Source organism: Jatropha curcas, chromosome 3, assembly GCF_041381405.1.
Source record: "Jatropha curcas cultivar XTBG-Jc1 chromosome 3, XTBG_Jcur_1.0, whole genome shotgun sequence".
NCBI classification, from domain to species: Eukaryota; Viridiplantae; Streptophyta; class Magnoliopsida; order Malpighiales; family Euphorbiaceae; genus Jatropha; species Jatropha curcas.
Window position 1 is genome coordinate 3556027 of NC_143153.1, and position 12655 is coordinate 3568681.

The window sequence follows — 12655 nt, forward strand, 5'->3', positions numbered from 1 at the left end:
CTGTGCAGGGATATTTTATTTTAAATTGTGTGAGATTCTCATGGCATGAGCAAGGGAATCTTATTTTCTAGTCAAGAATATTATTTTTAGACATAACACATGACATTTATCGTTCTTTATATATATATATATATATATATATATATATATAATTAAAATTTTAAATAATATTCAATAAAAATTACCATGTTTAAATAATTATAAATAAAATTATCTAAAAATAATAATTGGAAACAAATTATTAATAATTATTTTTACGAGGTTTAACGAATTTTGAAAATAATATAGATAGTTGAAGGAATAAATAGTTTTTTTAATTGGCAAAAATATTAAATTTTATTAATTTATAATGTTCAGAAAAAAATTATTTTATTTGAATATTAATTTGAGCCAATAAGCCTTCCAAAAACACTCAAAACAAAATCTAGTCAAAACATCAATACTCACTAAAACCATTAACTACTATCCCATAAAAGTTATAAAGTCAAAACAGCAAATGCAATGATCTTTAGTTTCACCAATAATTCAAAACCATTTCTTGAGATGAAAAATGAATAAAAAGAGTTAGCAAGCCAAGATCACATAGAGAGAACCCTAAAATTCAGCTCAATTCAAATTATATCCAAGCTAAAAATGGTGCAGTTATCTCAACTTTTTTCTTGGACATATAGTCAGCAAAATGATTTCTGCCTCTATTTATATGGTGAATTTCCATCTGGTCAAAAGAAAAACATTATTATATCGAATTTATTAAAATGTTCCTACCAACGCCAACGACGCTTTTGCTTCTGAATCGCCCACTGCATTTTTTTGAGTCAAACTCAATAATCAAAGGTGAATTCTTGTAAGGAGATGACCAAAATAAGCAAGTCTTTAATTAAGATAGATGGTTGCTTTAACATATGTAAACTTATAATCTTCTATAGAGTCTCATAAGCAAGGATAACAACTGTAAAATTCGCCACGATAAATTTTATAAACGGATCTTCTCAAGTTTTTTGAAGTAAACTATAACAAGCATAATGCTTTTGAATTTTTTACCTCTTATGATTGTTTATCCATGATTTTCAAACTAAAATTGAATTTATTCGGAAGTCTATTGAGTTGGATTAGTTGTTTGGATAAATTTATCAGCATATTGATAAAATAAATTGAATTTACTCAAAAAAAAAATTTATTTACCCATGAAGAGAAAGCTAAAACTGAATGTAAAATAGGTGTTTTCTTTTTCTTTCTTTTTTTCTTTTCCAAATGATAGTTAAATTAAAAACATATGTTCAAAATCGTTAATTCCGTTTTTTCGTTGAATTAAAAACATATTTAGTTGGTAAACCGTTGTATGATAGAAAAACGACAAATTAATTGTTAGTAACAAGTGTTCTTGGTGCAACGTAATGGGACAGCCAACTATTTAATTAAAGATAATAAAATTTAATAATCTCGAATCCGAAGACTTAAAAAAAAAAAAATAGTTGGATTAAATTATTTTGTAATTTATCAATACATGTATGTCAGATAGAGCTCACGTTGCCGTTTATGTACAAATCTTGATTAACTAATCTAAGCTATGCAAACGACAAATTAAAGAGTAGTTTGATGATAGTGAGCATTCATTCTAGTCCATGAAATTTATTGTTCTTATCAGGATTAAATATTGAGAAGTGGAAATTAAAATAGAAAAAAGAAAGAAAATTGAAAGTAAAAGTGAATATGGATTGTTTTGAAAATAAATATAAAATTCAAGGGATAGAGATTGAATTTTGAAAATTTTAAGGGTTTGAAAAAAAAATATAAAATATAGGAGAATTGAAATTTAAATATATTCAATTTCAATAAATTAAATTTAAAGAATTGAAGTATTCTTTTTTTTTCTTTTTTCAATGTAAACACAAAAATTTAGATTTAAAAATGGATCACAAAATAAATTTCAGAACCTTTATAGTCATTTGTTCAAAACTGAAAGTTAATATGTACACAAATTGGAAGAAAAAAAAAAAAATACAGATATTATATTTGATCAAATAGATTAAAGTTAGTTAGCAGTTCACATTAAAGTCGGCCAACCAATAACAATATAGGGCCAGCTTAATTTATCAAATATCAAAATATAATATATTATATATAATTATAGGAAGGAAATAAATTAATTTAGATATTTTTTAAGTCTAGATAAAATTTTGAACATACCCTTAATTTACTTTTCACATTTGCTGATATTTTAAAATGTAAATATTCATATACGAAATTTATTTTTAAAATAGAAATTAAGCAATCGATCACATAGAAAGCAAAAAAAAAAAAAAAAAAAAAAAAAAAAAAAATCTATAGCCTCAAAAATACTTTGAAGAAGTAAGTGCATACTACATAATTTGAAAATTGAGAGTTTCACAAAATAAAGATCTTATACATTTTAAAAATCAAGCAAAGCTTCTTCAAAAAAATAAAAAATAAAATAAAAAATAAAACAAAGAACAAAAATCTAATAATTGAAAAGGAATGTACATTCCACGTGGAAACCACATCTGATATCCATAAATATGAATAAAAATATCATTATTTTTCCTCCAAAAAAAAGTATTATTGATAAGATTTAAATTTTAATACTTTATTTCTAAAATAATTTTCATTGGCACAAATTATATATAGCTTTTTACATTATGATAAGGTGACATTATGAAAAAAATTTGCGCACGCTAAATCCAAAAAAGGGAAAAAATACCTTTCATGCTAAAATTGAAAACAAATGAAGCAAGAAAGGTTGCGATTTGGATAAATCAAAATATTGCATCATAATTAATAATTAAAATAAAAAGAATGCATCCATGAACCTATAAATGGAGCTTAAATAGTTTCATTTATCTATACATTTTTTCTCAAAAAAGAAAGAAAAAAAAGGTACATAATACTAAATTCAGCTGGTCTAATCCGATAGTTTCAAGCCGATTTTACATCGGTTAGTATTAATTTCAATTTCAATGAAGTAGCATAGTTTAGAATTTTTTTCTTTTTATTGAAATTGATTAGAATCATCGTTATTAGGTTTAACTTAATTTTGATTTCAACGATAATAATAAATATATAAAAATCAAAATTAAACTCGAAAAACTTATAATTTCTTTCTTATTCAAAATCAATACTTTTAAATTAATTTCAATTTTTTTTTTCAATTTAATTTCAATTTGAACCAGACGGGCTAAGAATTGTATAATCTAAAAATTAATAAGAAAATAAGTAATATAAAGAAAACCAACAAAGAAAATATCCACCGAACAGAAAAAGGTTCCTTATTTTAAATAATTGTTTCTACAAAACTCTTTTTTATCCAAATACTAATTTGAAACACCTCAACAATCAACATCAATGTGAAGAAGATGGGCGCTACTCGATACTCCAACGCGGAAGGTTCTTAAAAATATCGGCGGTCTTAGCCCTTAAGGGCTGTGATCGTTCTTACGCCTTTGCTCTGTGACTTTGTCTGATGGCTGGATCCCAAGTCAGGAAGTTGCTTGGTCTTGGATCTTTCCTTTCCTTAGGCACCTTTAATGGGTCACGTGTCAGCTCCATGTAAACTTCTTTTGTTTCTTTCTTGTTCTGTTCTGGGCCAACTCACCATGATTCACTTTGATCTCTCAGCTAATTAATTTCTTCTCTTAAATGATTCCACCTTCTACTCCCGTAATTTCTTCTGCAATTTGGAATTGTGAACTCCAGGTTCTTCTTCATTTCCTTTTTCAGCTGTGTTAGAAACTAAACCTTTTTTTTTTTTTGATACTTATCTGCTGATGCGTAGATTCCTATTCTCTAATTAGTCATCTCTTGTTTCTAGAATATTTTAGGTTTCGTGTAAGTTTTTTTGTTTATGTCATGTTTGTGCTTTTTTATTAAAATTTTCTGTATTGGGTATTGCATTTCTCATGGTGGGTTATCTAGAATTAGTTCATATTTTGCTTTTTCTTGGTGCTTTCTTCATCTCTTGATTCTCATAATTATATACTAAACTTGGGTTTTTGAGTTCTTAAAAGGGCAGATGGGTTTTAGGGCTGTCCGTTCTTGGACTTTGAGTGGTCTTGTTGTGGCTTTTTTTGATCTTGCTGTCGCTTATACCTTGTTATGTGGGTCGGCTTTTGCGTTTGTTCCATCAAAGTTGTTGAGTTTCTTTGGTCTTTATATGCCATGTCCCTGTAGAGGGTTATTTGGGTACCAAAACAATGATCTGTGCTTGCACAGATTGCTGATTGATTTACCAATAAGAAAAATTAATACTGTAAAAGAGTTGGCAAAGAATAGATTTCCTTATGATTTTATTTTGTTTGAGCATAAATCTTGCAATTTGCATGTGGAAGGGATTGGAAATAGAAAATATGGAAATGGGGTAATTGAATTGGAGGGAGAAGAATGTTCTAGTGCACTTTCAGGTCCAAAATCTCAAGGTTCTGTTGATAGGGAAAGTGGGTATGATGCTAAGGGGAAGAAGATTATGAACCAGAAGCATAAGTCTGGGATTCGAAGGCGCAGAAGAGCTGCTCTTGGTTATGGAAAACTCTCTGCTGCTTTGTCTTCTAATGGCACACGTTCAGTTAGTTTAGGTGTTCCCTTCGCTCTTTATGATGATGGAAGCGGAATGAGAAGCGAAATTGGTGAAAGTTTGGATCTTGGAAGTGGAATAGAAGATCGTTTCCTAGGTGAGTGAAATATGCACCTTAAAATTGTCCTTCCTCACATCACCCGAAACGGGATTCCTTTTCCCTTTTTTACCTCATATTTTCTTCTTCAGTTTTATGCATGTCATGTTGAATTTGTTGTCAATGATTTCTGCTATATGTATTCACTTATTAACTACCAAATTGGAATTAAAACAGGAAGAATCTAGATTTTTGATAGCTTGATTAGAAGATTAAAATATCAGCATCTTGGGAAACATATGATTAAAAAATATGTGTTGCACCAAAATGCTGATGAAAATTGGTAATGCTTGTTTAGGTGATCAAATTGTTGCCAGTTTGAAATTAGATGGATCCCATGAGAAGGGTAAAGACATCAGCAGGGATCAATTACGTGTTGAAAAATTTAACTTTGATGTGGAAGGCAGTGCATGTGATGTTGGAAATGTTGCAAATGTGATCCTAGTGTTGGAACAAGCACTTGAAGAAGAGAAAGCTGCCCGTGCAGTTCTGTACCAAGAGTTGGAGAAGGAGAGGGCTGCTGCTGCAACAGCAGCTGATGAAGCCATGGCAATGATATTGCGGTTGCAAAAGGATAAGGCATCAATTGAAATGGAAGCAAGACAGTATCATAGGGTGATTGAAGAAAAATTTGCATATGATGAAGAAGAGATGAAAATTCTGAAAGAGATCCTTGTTAGGAGGGAGAAAGAGATTCATTTTCTAGAGAAGGAAATTGAAGCTTATGAGCAGATGCAGATGAACTTTTCAGGAATTGACCAGGTGGAAGATGATTCAAGCTATAAGATAAATAGCAAAGAACAGAGGCGTTCACCTTCCATCGATTCAAATGAGACTCCATTACTTATGCCACAGTGGATTGAGAAAAGTAAATCCATTGCTGAGAAGGAAGTGGCAATCAGTGCAAAATGGCCATCAAATTATGAAAATAGTCATACTTTTATTTTGGGGAAAGAAATAATGTCAAAGCATAAGGAGTTACCTTCTGACTTTTCTTCACAAGGAATGGAGCAGAAGACTGTTAGCATTCCAGGGAAAGAAAAAACAGAAAGGGATATCAGCATGATATTACCTGATTCTGTTTTAACCATTGGAGAAGAGGTAGAGAAAGATGGGGAACATTGGAATCAAGAGGACTGCAATATGCATAGTCCCATGGTTGAAACAGAATCAACTGTTTATGATGTTCATGTTATTGATGATAAAACTGTACTCTGTAAGGAGAATGACGGAAAAGAAAGTCGACCATTGAGTTCTACTACTTCATACAGGGTTCAGACTGGTAAATTTTTGACTGATAGTCCAACTATTAGCATGGAAGAAATTGAGCCTATAGTACATGAAAGCAGTTTTGATATGCAAGGCAAGTTGCTAATGTCTGGTAGTTCAGTATGCAAAACCTTTAATATCGACTCACGGAGACATTCTCCGTCTCCAGTTGATGATGAAAGGTTGAAAATTGACAATGAAGTTGAATGGCTTAGAGAAAGGCTGCGAATAGTGCAAGAAGAAAAAGAGATGTTGACTTTCTCTGCAGAACACAGGGAAAAGGTAAATGTACAACTGAAACTTGTGGAGGATATATTAAAGCAGCTTCAAGAGATTCAACAGCTGAGAGAGCCTAAGCGGCAGGCTTCTTTACCCTCATCGTCTTCCAAGGTTTGTTATAAAGAATACATTGTTGGGTAGCTATGAATCTTTCTGCTTCAGAAAATCATAGCGGATGATTATGTTTCGTGATTTTTTTTTTTTTCTATCCTGACCAAATACTCTTTACTTTCAGGTAAACTTGAAGAAAAGACATAACCGAAGTGCATCTGGGGAAAACTTTGCTAGTGATTAAATCACTTTGTGGAATCAGCAGAGCTGAGAAGAATCTGCATTTCATTGCCTCCTGTATCCTATTAACAGAAGCCAGAAACCTGTATATATTTTGTATCTCTGTAAAGCCACAACTGTTTGATATTGTAGAGTATAGAGAACCTTGCTTTGTAAATTTTGAGAGTTGAATAAAAATTTGTCCTGCCTTCCATAGTTAGTATGAACTTGGCTTCTCTCTCTCTCTCTTTTTCCACAGGCATATTTCAATTGATTCAAATGTTCTTACACGATATATTGTTGATAACCTTGTGTTTGTTGTGTTTGTTCTTCTTGTGTATATTTAAAAATGGATATTCCAGGAAGCAGGATAATGTTAAAACCACACTGATGTATATGTTTGTAATTTGTCATTTAAATTTATAATAACAATTTTTTTTTTTTTTTTTTTTTTTTTTTGGAGGAAACGAATGTAAAGATTTGTTTCTAAATAAATTCTGAAGATTTATTCCTAAAAAATGCGGCCTTCTAGTGTAATTTATCCTTACACTGATGTCCTACTTGTAGCTTGTAAAAGGGATAAAAAATTCAAAGAATGGAAAAATTCAAAGTTTTTGTTCAAATCATATATATATATATATATATATATATAACCCTAATATAGATGATTTAGAAACTAGGGTTTGATGTTCATCCAAGAAGGGAGAGAGAAAAGAGTTATGGAGAGAAAATAAGAAGAAAAAAGAAAAAAGTATATTCTTTATTGATAATTGATTAATGCAAGACAAGTCATTAATATACTACTGCTGATGTGGCTTAGACATCATCGTGTATTGCCATGCAAGCACATATTTAAAGTAATAACTTGAAACTAAATTACAATTAAGTCTCAAAGTATTAGTTTCATAAAGTCCCCATTCACTAATCATACTATCATGTCCTAACAGATAACATATCATGTGATTCTTCATAGTAAACATTTTTTTAATTATTTATTTATTTTGTTTACATTATATGGCTTTTTTTTTTTTTTTTCCCTTTGTTTAGCAGAAAAATCTTGCATTGCATCCAAATAAAACAATTAGAAGCTCTGAATCACTTCAGTAGGCTTACTTGAAAAGTGATTGAATCTTTGTTTTCGTATGGAAAATTTAGAAAAATGGTGGACGTATGTTATTACAAATAGTATGGATCTTAGCGATAGAATAATTTTGAAATTAGGGTTTTCAATAGTAGGATGAAATTTATAATAAATAATGTAAGAAATAATAAATCAATTAACTAAATAAACTAACAATGAAAATAAATTAAAATGATGTTATATTATTTGTTTTCTTTGGACAACTTAATTAATGAAATTAATTCATGATTAAATGAAAATAATTAATTTTAGTATAATAAATACTACTGTTAAATAATATAAAAAACGGTAATCAATTAAAAACAATAATTTGAATATTACACACCAACTAATTATTACTCCTCTAGCTAAAATTCCATATTGTTATACCCTTAAAAGGCCAAACTTCAGCCACTGCTGGAGCATAATTACCTAGATACAAGCCACAAGCAGGACATCAGCCATCAATTACAATTCCCTTTTGCTCCAAGGGCAGTTTTGTAAGAACAATGTTTCAAAATAATTAAAAATATTTAAATTGTTCCACACATTTTAAATTTTTTTAATTTTATTAGGTTTAAGAAATTGACAATAATGATAAACTGAAAGTAAAAAAAAAAAAAAAAAATGTATTTTACATCATAACATTTTTAATGCATAAAATTCCCTATTTATTACTAACTAAAACAAAATCTTGAATGGCTTTAGTAATATTTCAAATAATACTCATGATTAAAACTAATATCTTAAACATGCATAGTAATACTACTTTTGTGACTAATAACACGTTTTTACTATGAATCATGCAATCCTTATTATTTTAGCTCTTTTGTATCAAGAAATAATAAGATTTTATAAAAATCATATAATAGTACATCAAATGAAGTTTAATTTAAGATATTGGAGATAACCAAATTTTGGTGGACTAATTATTACTTGAGATACTGGAGATATTGTTGCATGAGCTATTATGTTACGGTTCTTCATAGGAAACAATTTATTTGTTCGTTTTATTTATATTATATTTATTTTTTTCCTTTGTTTTACAGAAATTGCTTCAATTGGACCCAAGCAAAAGAATTATAGCTTCTGAAGCACTTGAGAACAATTAGTTGGAAGGTGTTTGAATCTTTGCTTTGATATGGAAAATTCTAAAAAATTGTGGACACATGTTATTGCAAATAGATATGGATGTTATCAGCAGAAGAAAATTCTGAAACTAGTGTTTTCAATGGGAGGAGGAAATTTGTAATGGTGCATTTATAGGAATGTGACCTTTTCAAAGTATTGATATTATAAATAATATAAGAAATAATAATCAATTAACCAAATAAATCGAGAAAAACAAAAATTATAGTTATATTATTTGTTCTCCTTTAATAATTTAATTAATGAAATTAATTTGTGATTAAATGAAAAAAATAAGTTTAGTTCAATAAGTACCATTTTTAAATTCCTTTCAAAAAAAAAAAAAAAGTGCCATTTTTAAATAATACAAAAAATGATAGCCGTTCAATTTAAAGCAATAATTTGAATAATATACAAGAACTCATTCTAATAATAATTACTTCCTCTGTCATACTGCTCTGCCCTCAACCTACCTAGCAATTTCAATTTTCCTCTGTTAATTTTTCCCTTTACATTGTTATTCTTTTGTAGATTTTGCAATTGGCAATAACATGTCATGTTGTAAAGCATTAGTGCAATTTCTTTTGTTCCCATCTTCTTTCTTTAATTTCTTATCTGGATAGTCATTGTTTTCTTTCTGTATTTGTAACTTTTTACTTCTTCTTCTTCTTCTTCTTGCATGTCTGTTGCATTTAGAAGTTTTGGTGAGTTGGTTATTGGTCCACTAGATCTTTAGTGCACTGGCACCGTCCTGATGATGACACCACCTTTGGCTAATTGAATCAAAGAATGGTGTTATTAAATTGCTTTAATTTATTCTAGGACTGGTAGATAGCAATTGAGGCAGTTATTCTTACACAGTTATATTAAAGAATATAAATTCTTTTTGCTTACGAAATACAATCAGTTCTTTCATGTCTTTTAGAAAATAGACTAAGATATCCTTGTAGTTTACTTCCGTCAGACTATAAGGTATTTCCGTCTAATTTTTGTATTTTTCCGCTAAGTACTTTATGAAATGACAAAAAATGCCTCTTTTATTTTTAAAAAACACAGGGATAAACTAGTTATATCTTTCAAGCCATTAGGATCATACTGTAATTTTTTTAGTATAATATTTAGCATCTCTCTTTTGACCTTTGTGTTTTCTTATCAATTTAATGAAAATGATGCAAAAATTGGATAGAAAGACTCAATAGTATAGAGATAAAAAAATAAATTGATATGTTTAAAAAAGACAATAATAAACTAGTTGTATTTCGCAAGTTACAGTAATCGTAACGTAATTTTTCCTTATATTAATTGATAAGATTGTTTTTTTCTTCCATAAATTGAAAAATGAATCTTCCAGGAACCTGGCAAATATAAACTGAAAACTATGGGGATGTATTTGTAATTTGTGTTTGTTGGATGAAATGAAGTATTTGATAGATGTGCCTTATGGTTGAAGTGTACAAATAAACAATAATTAACCTAGCCTCAATAATAGGTAAAACGTTGACATCATTGGAGTTGGACAGTCTAGAAGTTGAATGATAAGGGATTTGTTGGTAGACATTTTCTGCATAATGTTTGTGGCAATGAAGCATGCCTATTTTATATTGTTAATGACAAGGAACATAAACTAAAAATAATCTAATATAAATTATATCAGTTCAACGTATATCTTTTTGACTAAGGGTCTGTTCGGTAAAATTAACTGTTTAGGTGTCTGATTAGCTGTTTTTGATAATTGTTAACTGTTTTAATAATGTTTAGCTGGTAAATTTTGGTAGCTGTTAACTGTTTAAGTAGTTTTTCATAAAATGTCAATAGCTAAACATTATATCAATTAACTTTCTTAATACGCTACCTTAACCTCTAAAAGTTAGTTCAAATATTAGATTACCAAACACTATAAAAGATATCGTTTAGTATTTTGACTTGTCAAAAAACGCTAAAAATTATTTAAAAAGCTGCCAAACACAACTTAAATGTGGACATTCGGTTAATCGAGTCGAACCAAACTGAATAATTTCAATCTTGATCTAACCTGGTGCATTTTTAGGTTCGGTTTGAATCAAATAAGCTATATTGGGATAAAAATAAAATCGATTAGTTATATAATTAATCAAATCATAAACTAAAAATTAAATAGTTTTTCTCAATAAAATTTTAATATATCTAACCAAATCGGATCAAAATATATCGATTTAATTTGATTTTCGGTTAAAAACCGAAACTCACGCCAAAACTAGACTTTTCCTAATTTCCGTTACTTACCAATGTCAATGTGCTTTATATCCGGGGAGAAATGATTGATTCATGTTTAACGATGATCAGTTTTATTTTTTCAAAAACCCATTACCACGTGCTCCGGTGATTGAGTTGTATTCTTTGCCTTTTGAGTTTTCTTCTCTCAACTTTGTCTGTAACCGGTTGTAAAGTCAAGTGGTGGACATGTTGAAATGCTGTCATTGAGGGGCTCCTATATCCCATATTATTACCTTCTTTGTTGGAACAAATTTTCTGTCTTTTAACTCAATAATAAATATATAATATTTGTAATGAGTTTTAAAAAGTTCAAATTTAAATTTTCGAACAAATTCTATAAAATATTATATTAATTTATGACTCATCAAAGGGACAAATACTAGAAACCAAAATATATTACTCATTCAATTTAAAAAATAATCAAAAAAAGAAAATTGTATTTGTGTAAAAAATTAATTGTTGGCAAAATTGCATTTTACTACCAAAATCAAAAGGCAAATTAAGTTTTATACCTTGTTTTAAAGTTGATTTTCTTATCCTTTTAACATTTTACAAAAAGTAGACCATGTAACGTTTAGCTTTTAACCTTTCGTGAAAATATTATATTGCAACAGTTAATAGCTAAACGCTATTAAAATAGCTAACAGCTAATTTTGCTGAACAGTCCTTTTGGTTTATTTGTTATATGAATTATGGTTATTGTTTGATGACATCAGAAATCAAACTTAACTAATTTTGTGTGTGCCTTAACGAGTTTTTTCTTTTCTTCAGGAGATTAATGATTTCTTTTTGTCAATTATTATAAAACTTTGTGATTAAATTGCAAAAATAGGTTATTTATGGACTTTTAATTAATTGAGTTTATATTGGAAGGCAAATTGAGTTTTCTTCCTAATAAATACGGTTACATTCAAAAGTTAATGGAAATAAAATTATTATCACGTGGCACAATTTAAGTGGATGGTTACGTAGTTGTAGCAAACACACATTCTTTTTCTAGAAAAAAAAATTAAAAACAAAAAAGAAAGAGGAAAAGTTAAGCTCGTTTGTTGCGCACGCGTAGCGTAATTACATGAGCACCTAATAACTAACGTTCTCCGTTAACAAACGGCAGTTTGGATGAAAAGAATCAACCTCCACCGGCTTCCTCGCACAAATTAAGGTCAAACGAGACGTTAAGGGAAACTATCAATGAATAATGTTCTATGTTTTCTTTAAACTATTAACAATACAATTCATTTAAATTAAAATTTTAAATCGATTTTATCAGGAATTTTTATAAAAAATAATTTGATTTATTTTTAATTAAATTTATATTTACTTTCACTCGATAACTTGGTCGATATAATTATTTCAGTTAAAAATGATCCAATTAATCTTCTAATTGAAAATTATTGTTAAAGTTAATATGAAAATTAAAATTTTTAAAGCAATTATATCACATACTTTTAAATGTTAACATAGTTGACTTTCAATTGGTCAACGTGTTTATTTAAGTATATTATTCATTTTCATTCAATAAAAATAAAACTGTTTTAGTAAAAATAACTAAATTATTCTTTTAACTGAATCTTTTATTAAAATGGATATAAAAACTTTAAGAAGGAAATTCATAATTACTCTAACTAAAGATTAATTGCAGCATTATCATGTT

The 12655-nt window shown here is 28.6% G+C and overlaps 1 protein-coding gene across 1 annotated transcript; it reads left to right on the forward strand.

Moving 5' to 3' along the window:
- The first annotated feature begins 3327 nt into the window (after window positions 1-3327).
- On the forward strand, window positions 3328-6727 carry LOC149497355 (uncharacterized). Its single transcript, XM_089719623.1, has 3 exons — window positions 3328-4682; window positions 4981-6341; window positions 6466-6727. The coding sequence occupies exons 1-3, from the start codon at window positions 4028-4030 to the stop codon at window positions 6523-6525; spliced, it is 2076 nt and encodes a 691-aa protein (XP_089575749.1). The 5' UTR covers window positions 3328-4027; the 3' UTR covers window positions 6526-6727.
- The last annotated feature ends 5928 nt before the right edge of the window (window positions 6728-12655 follow it).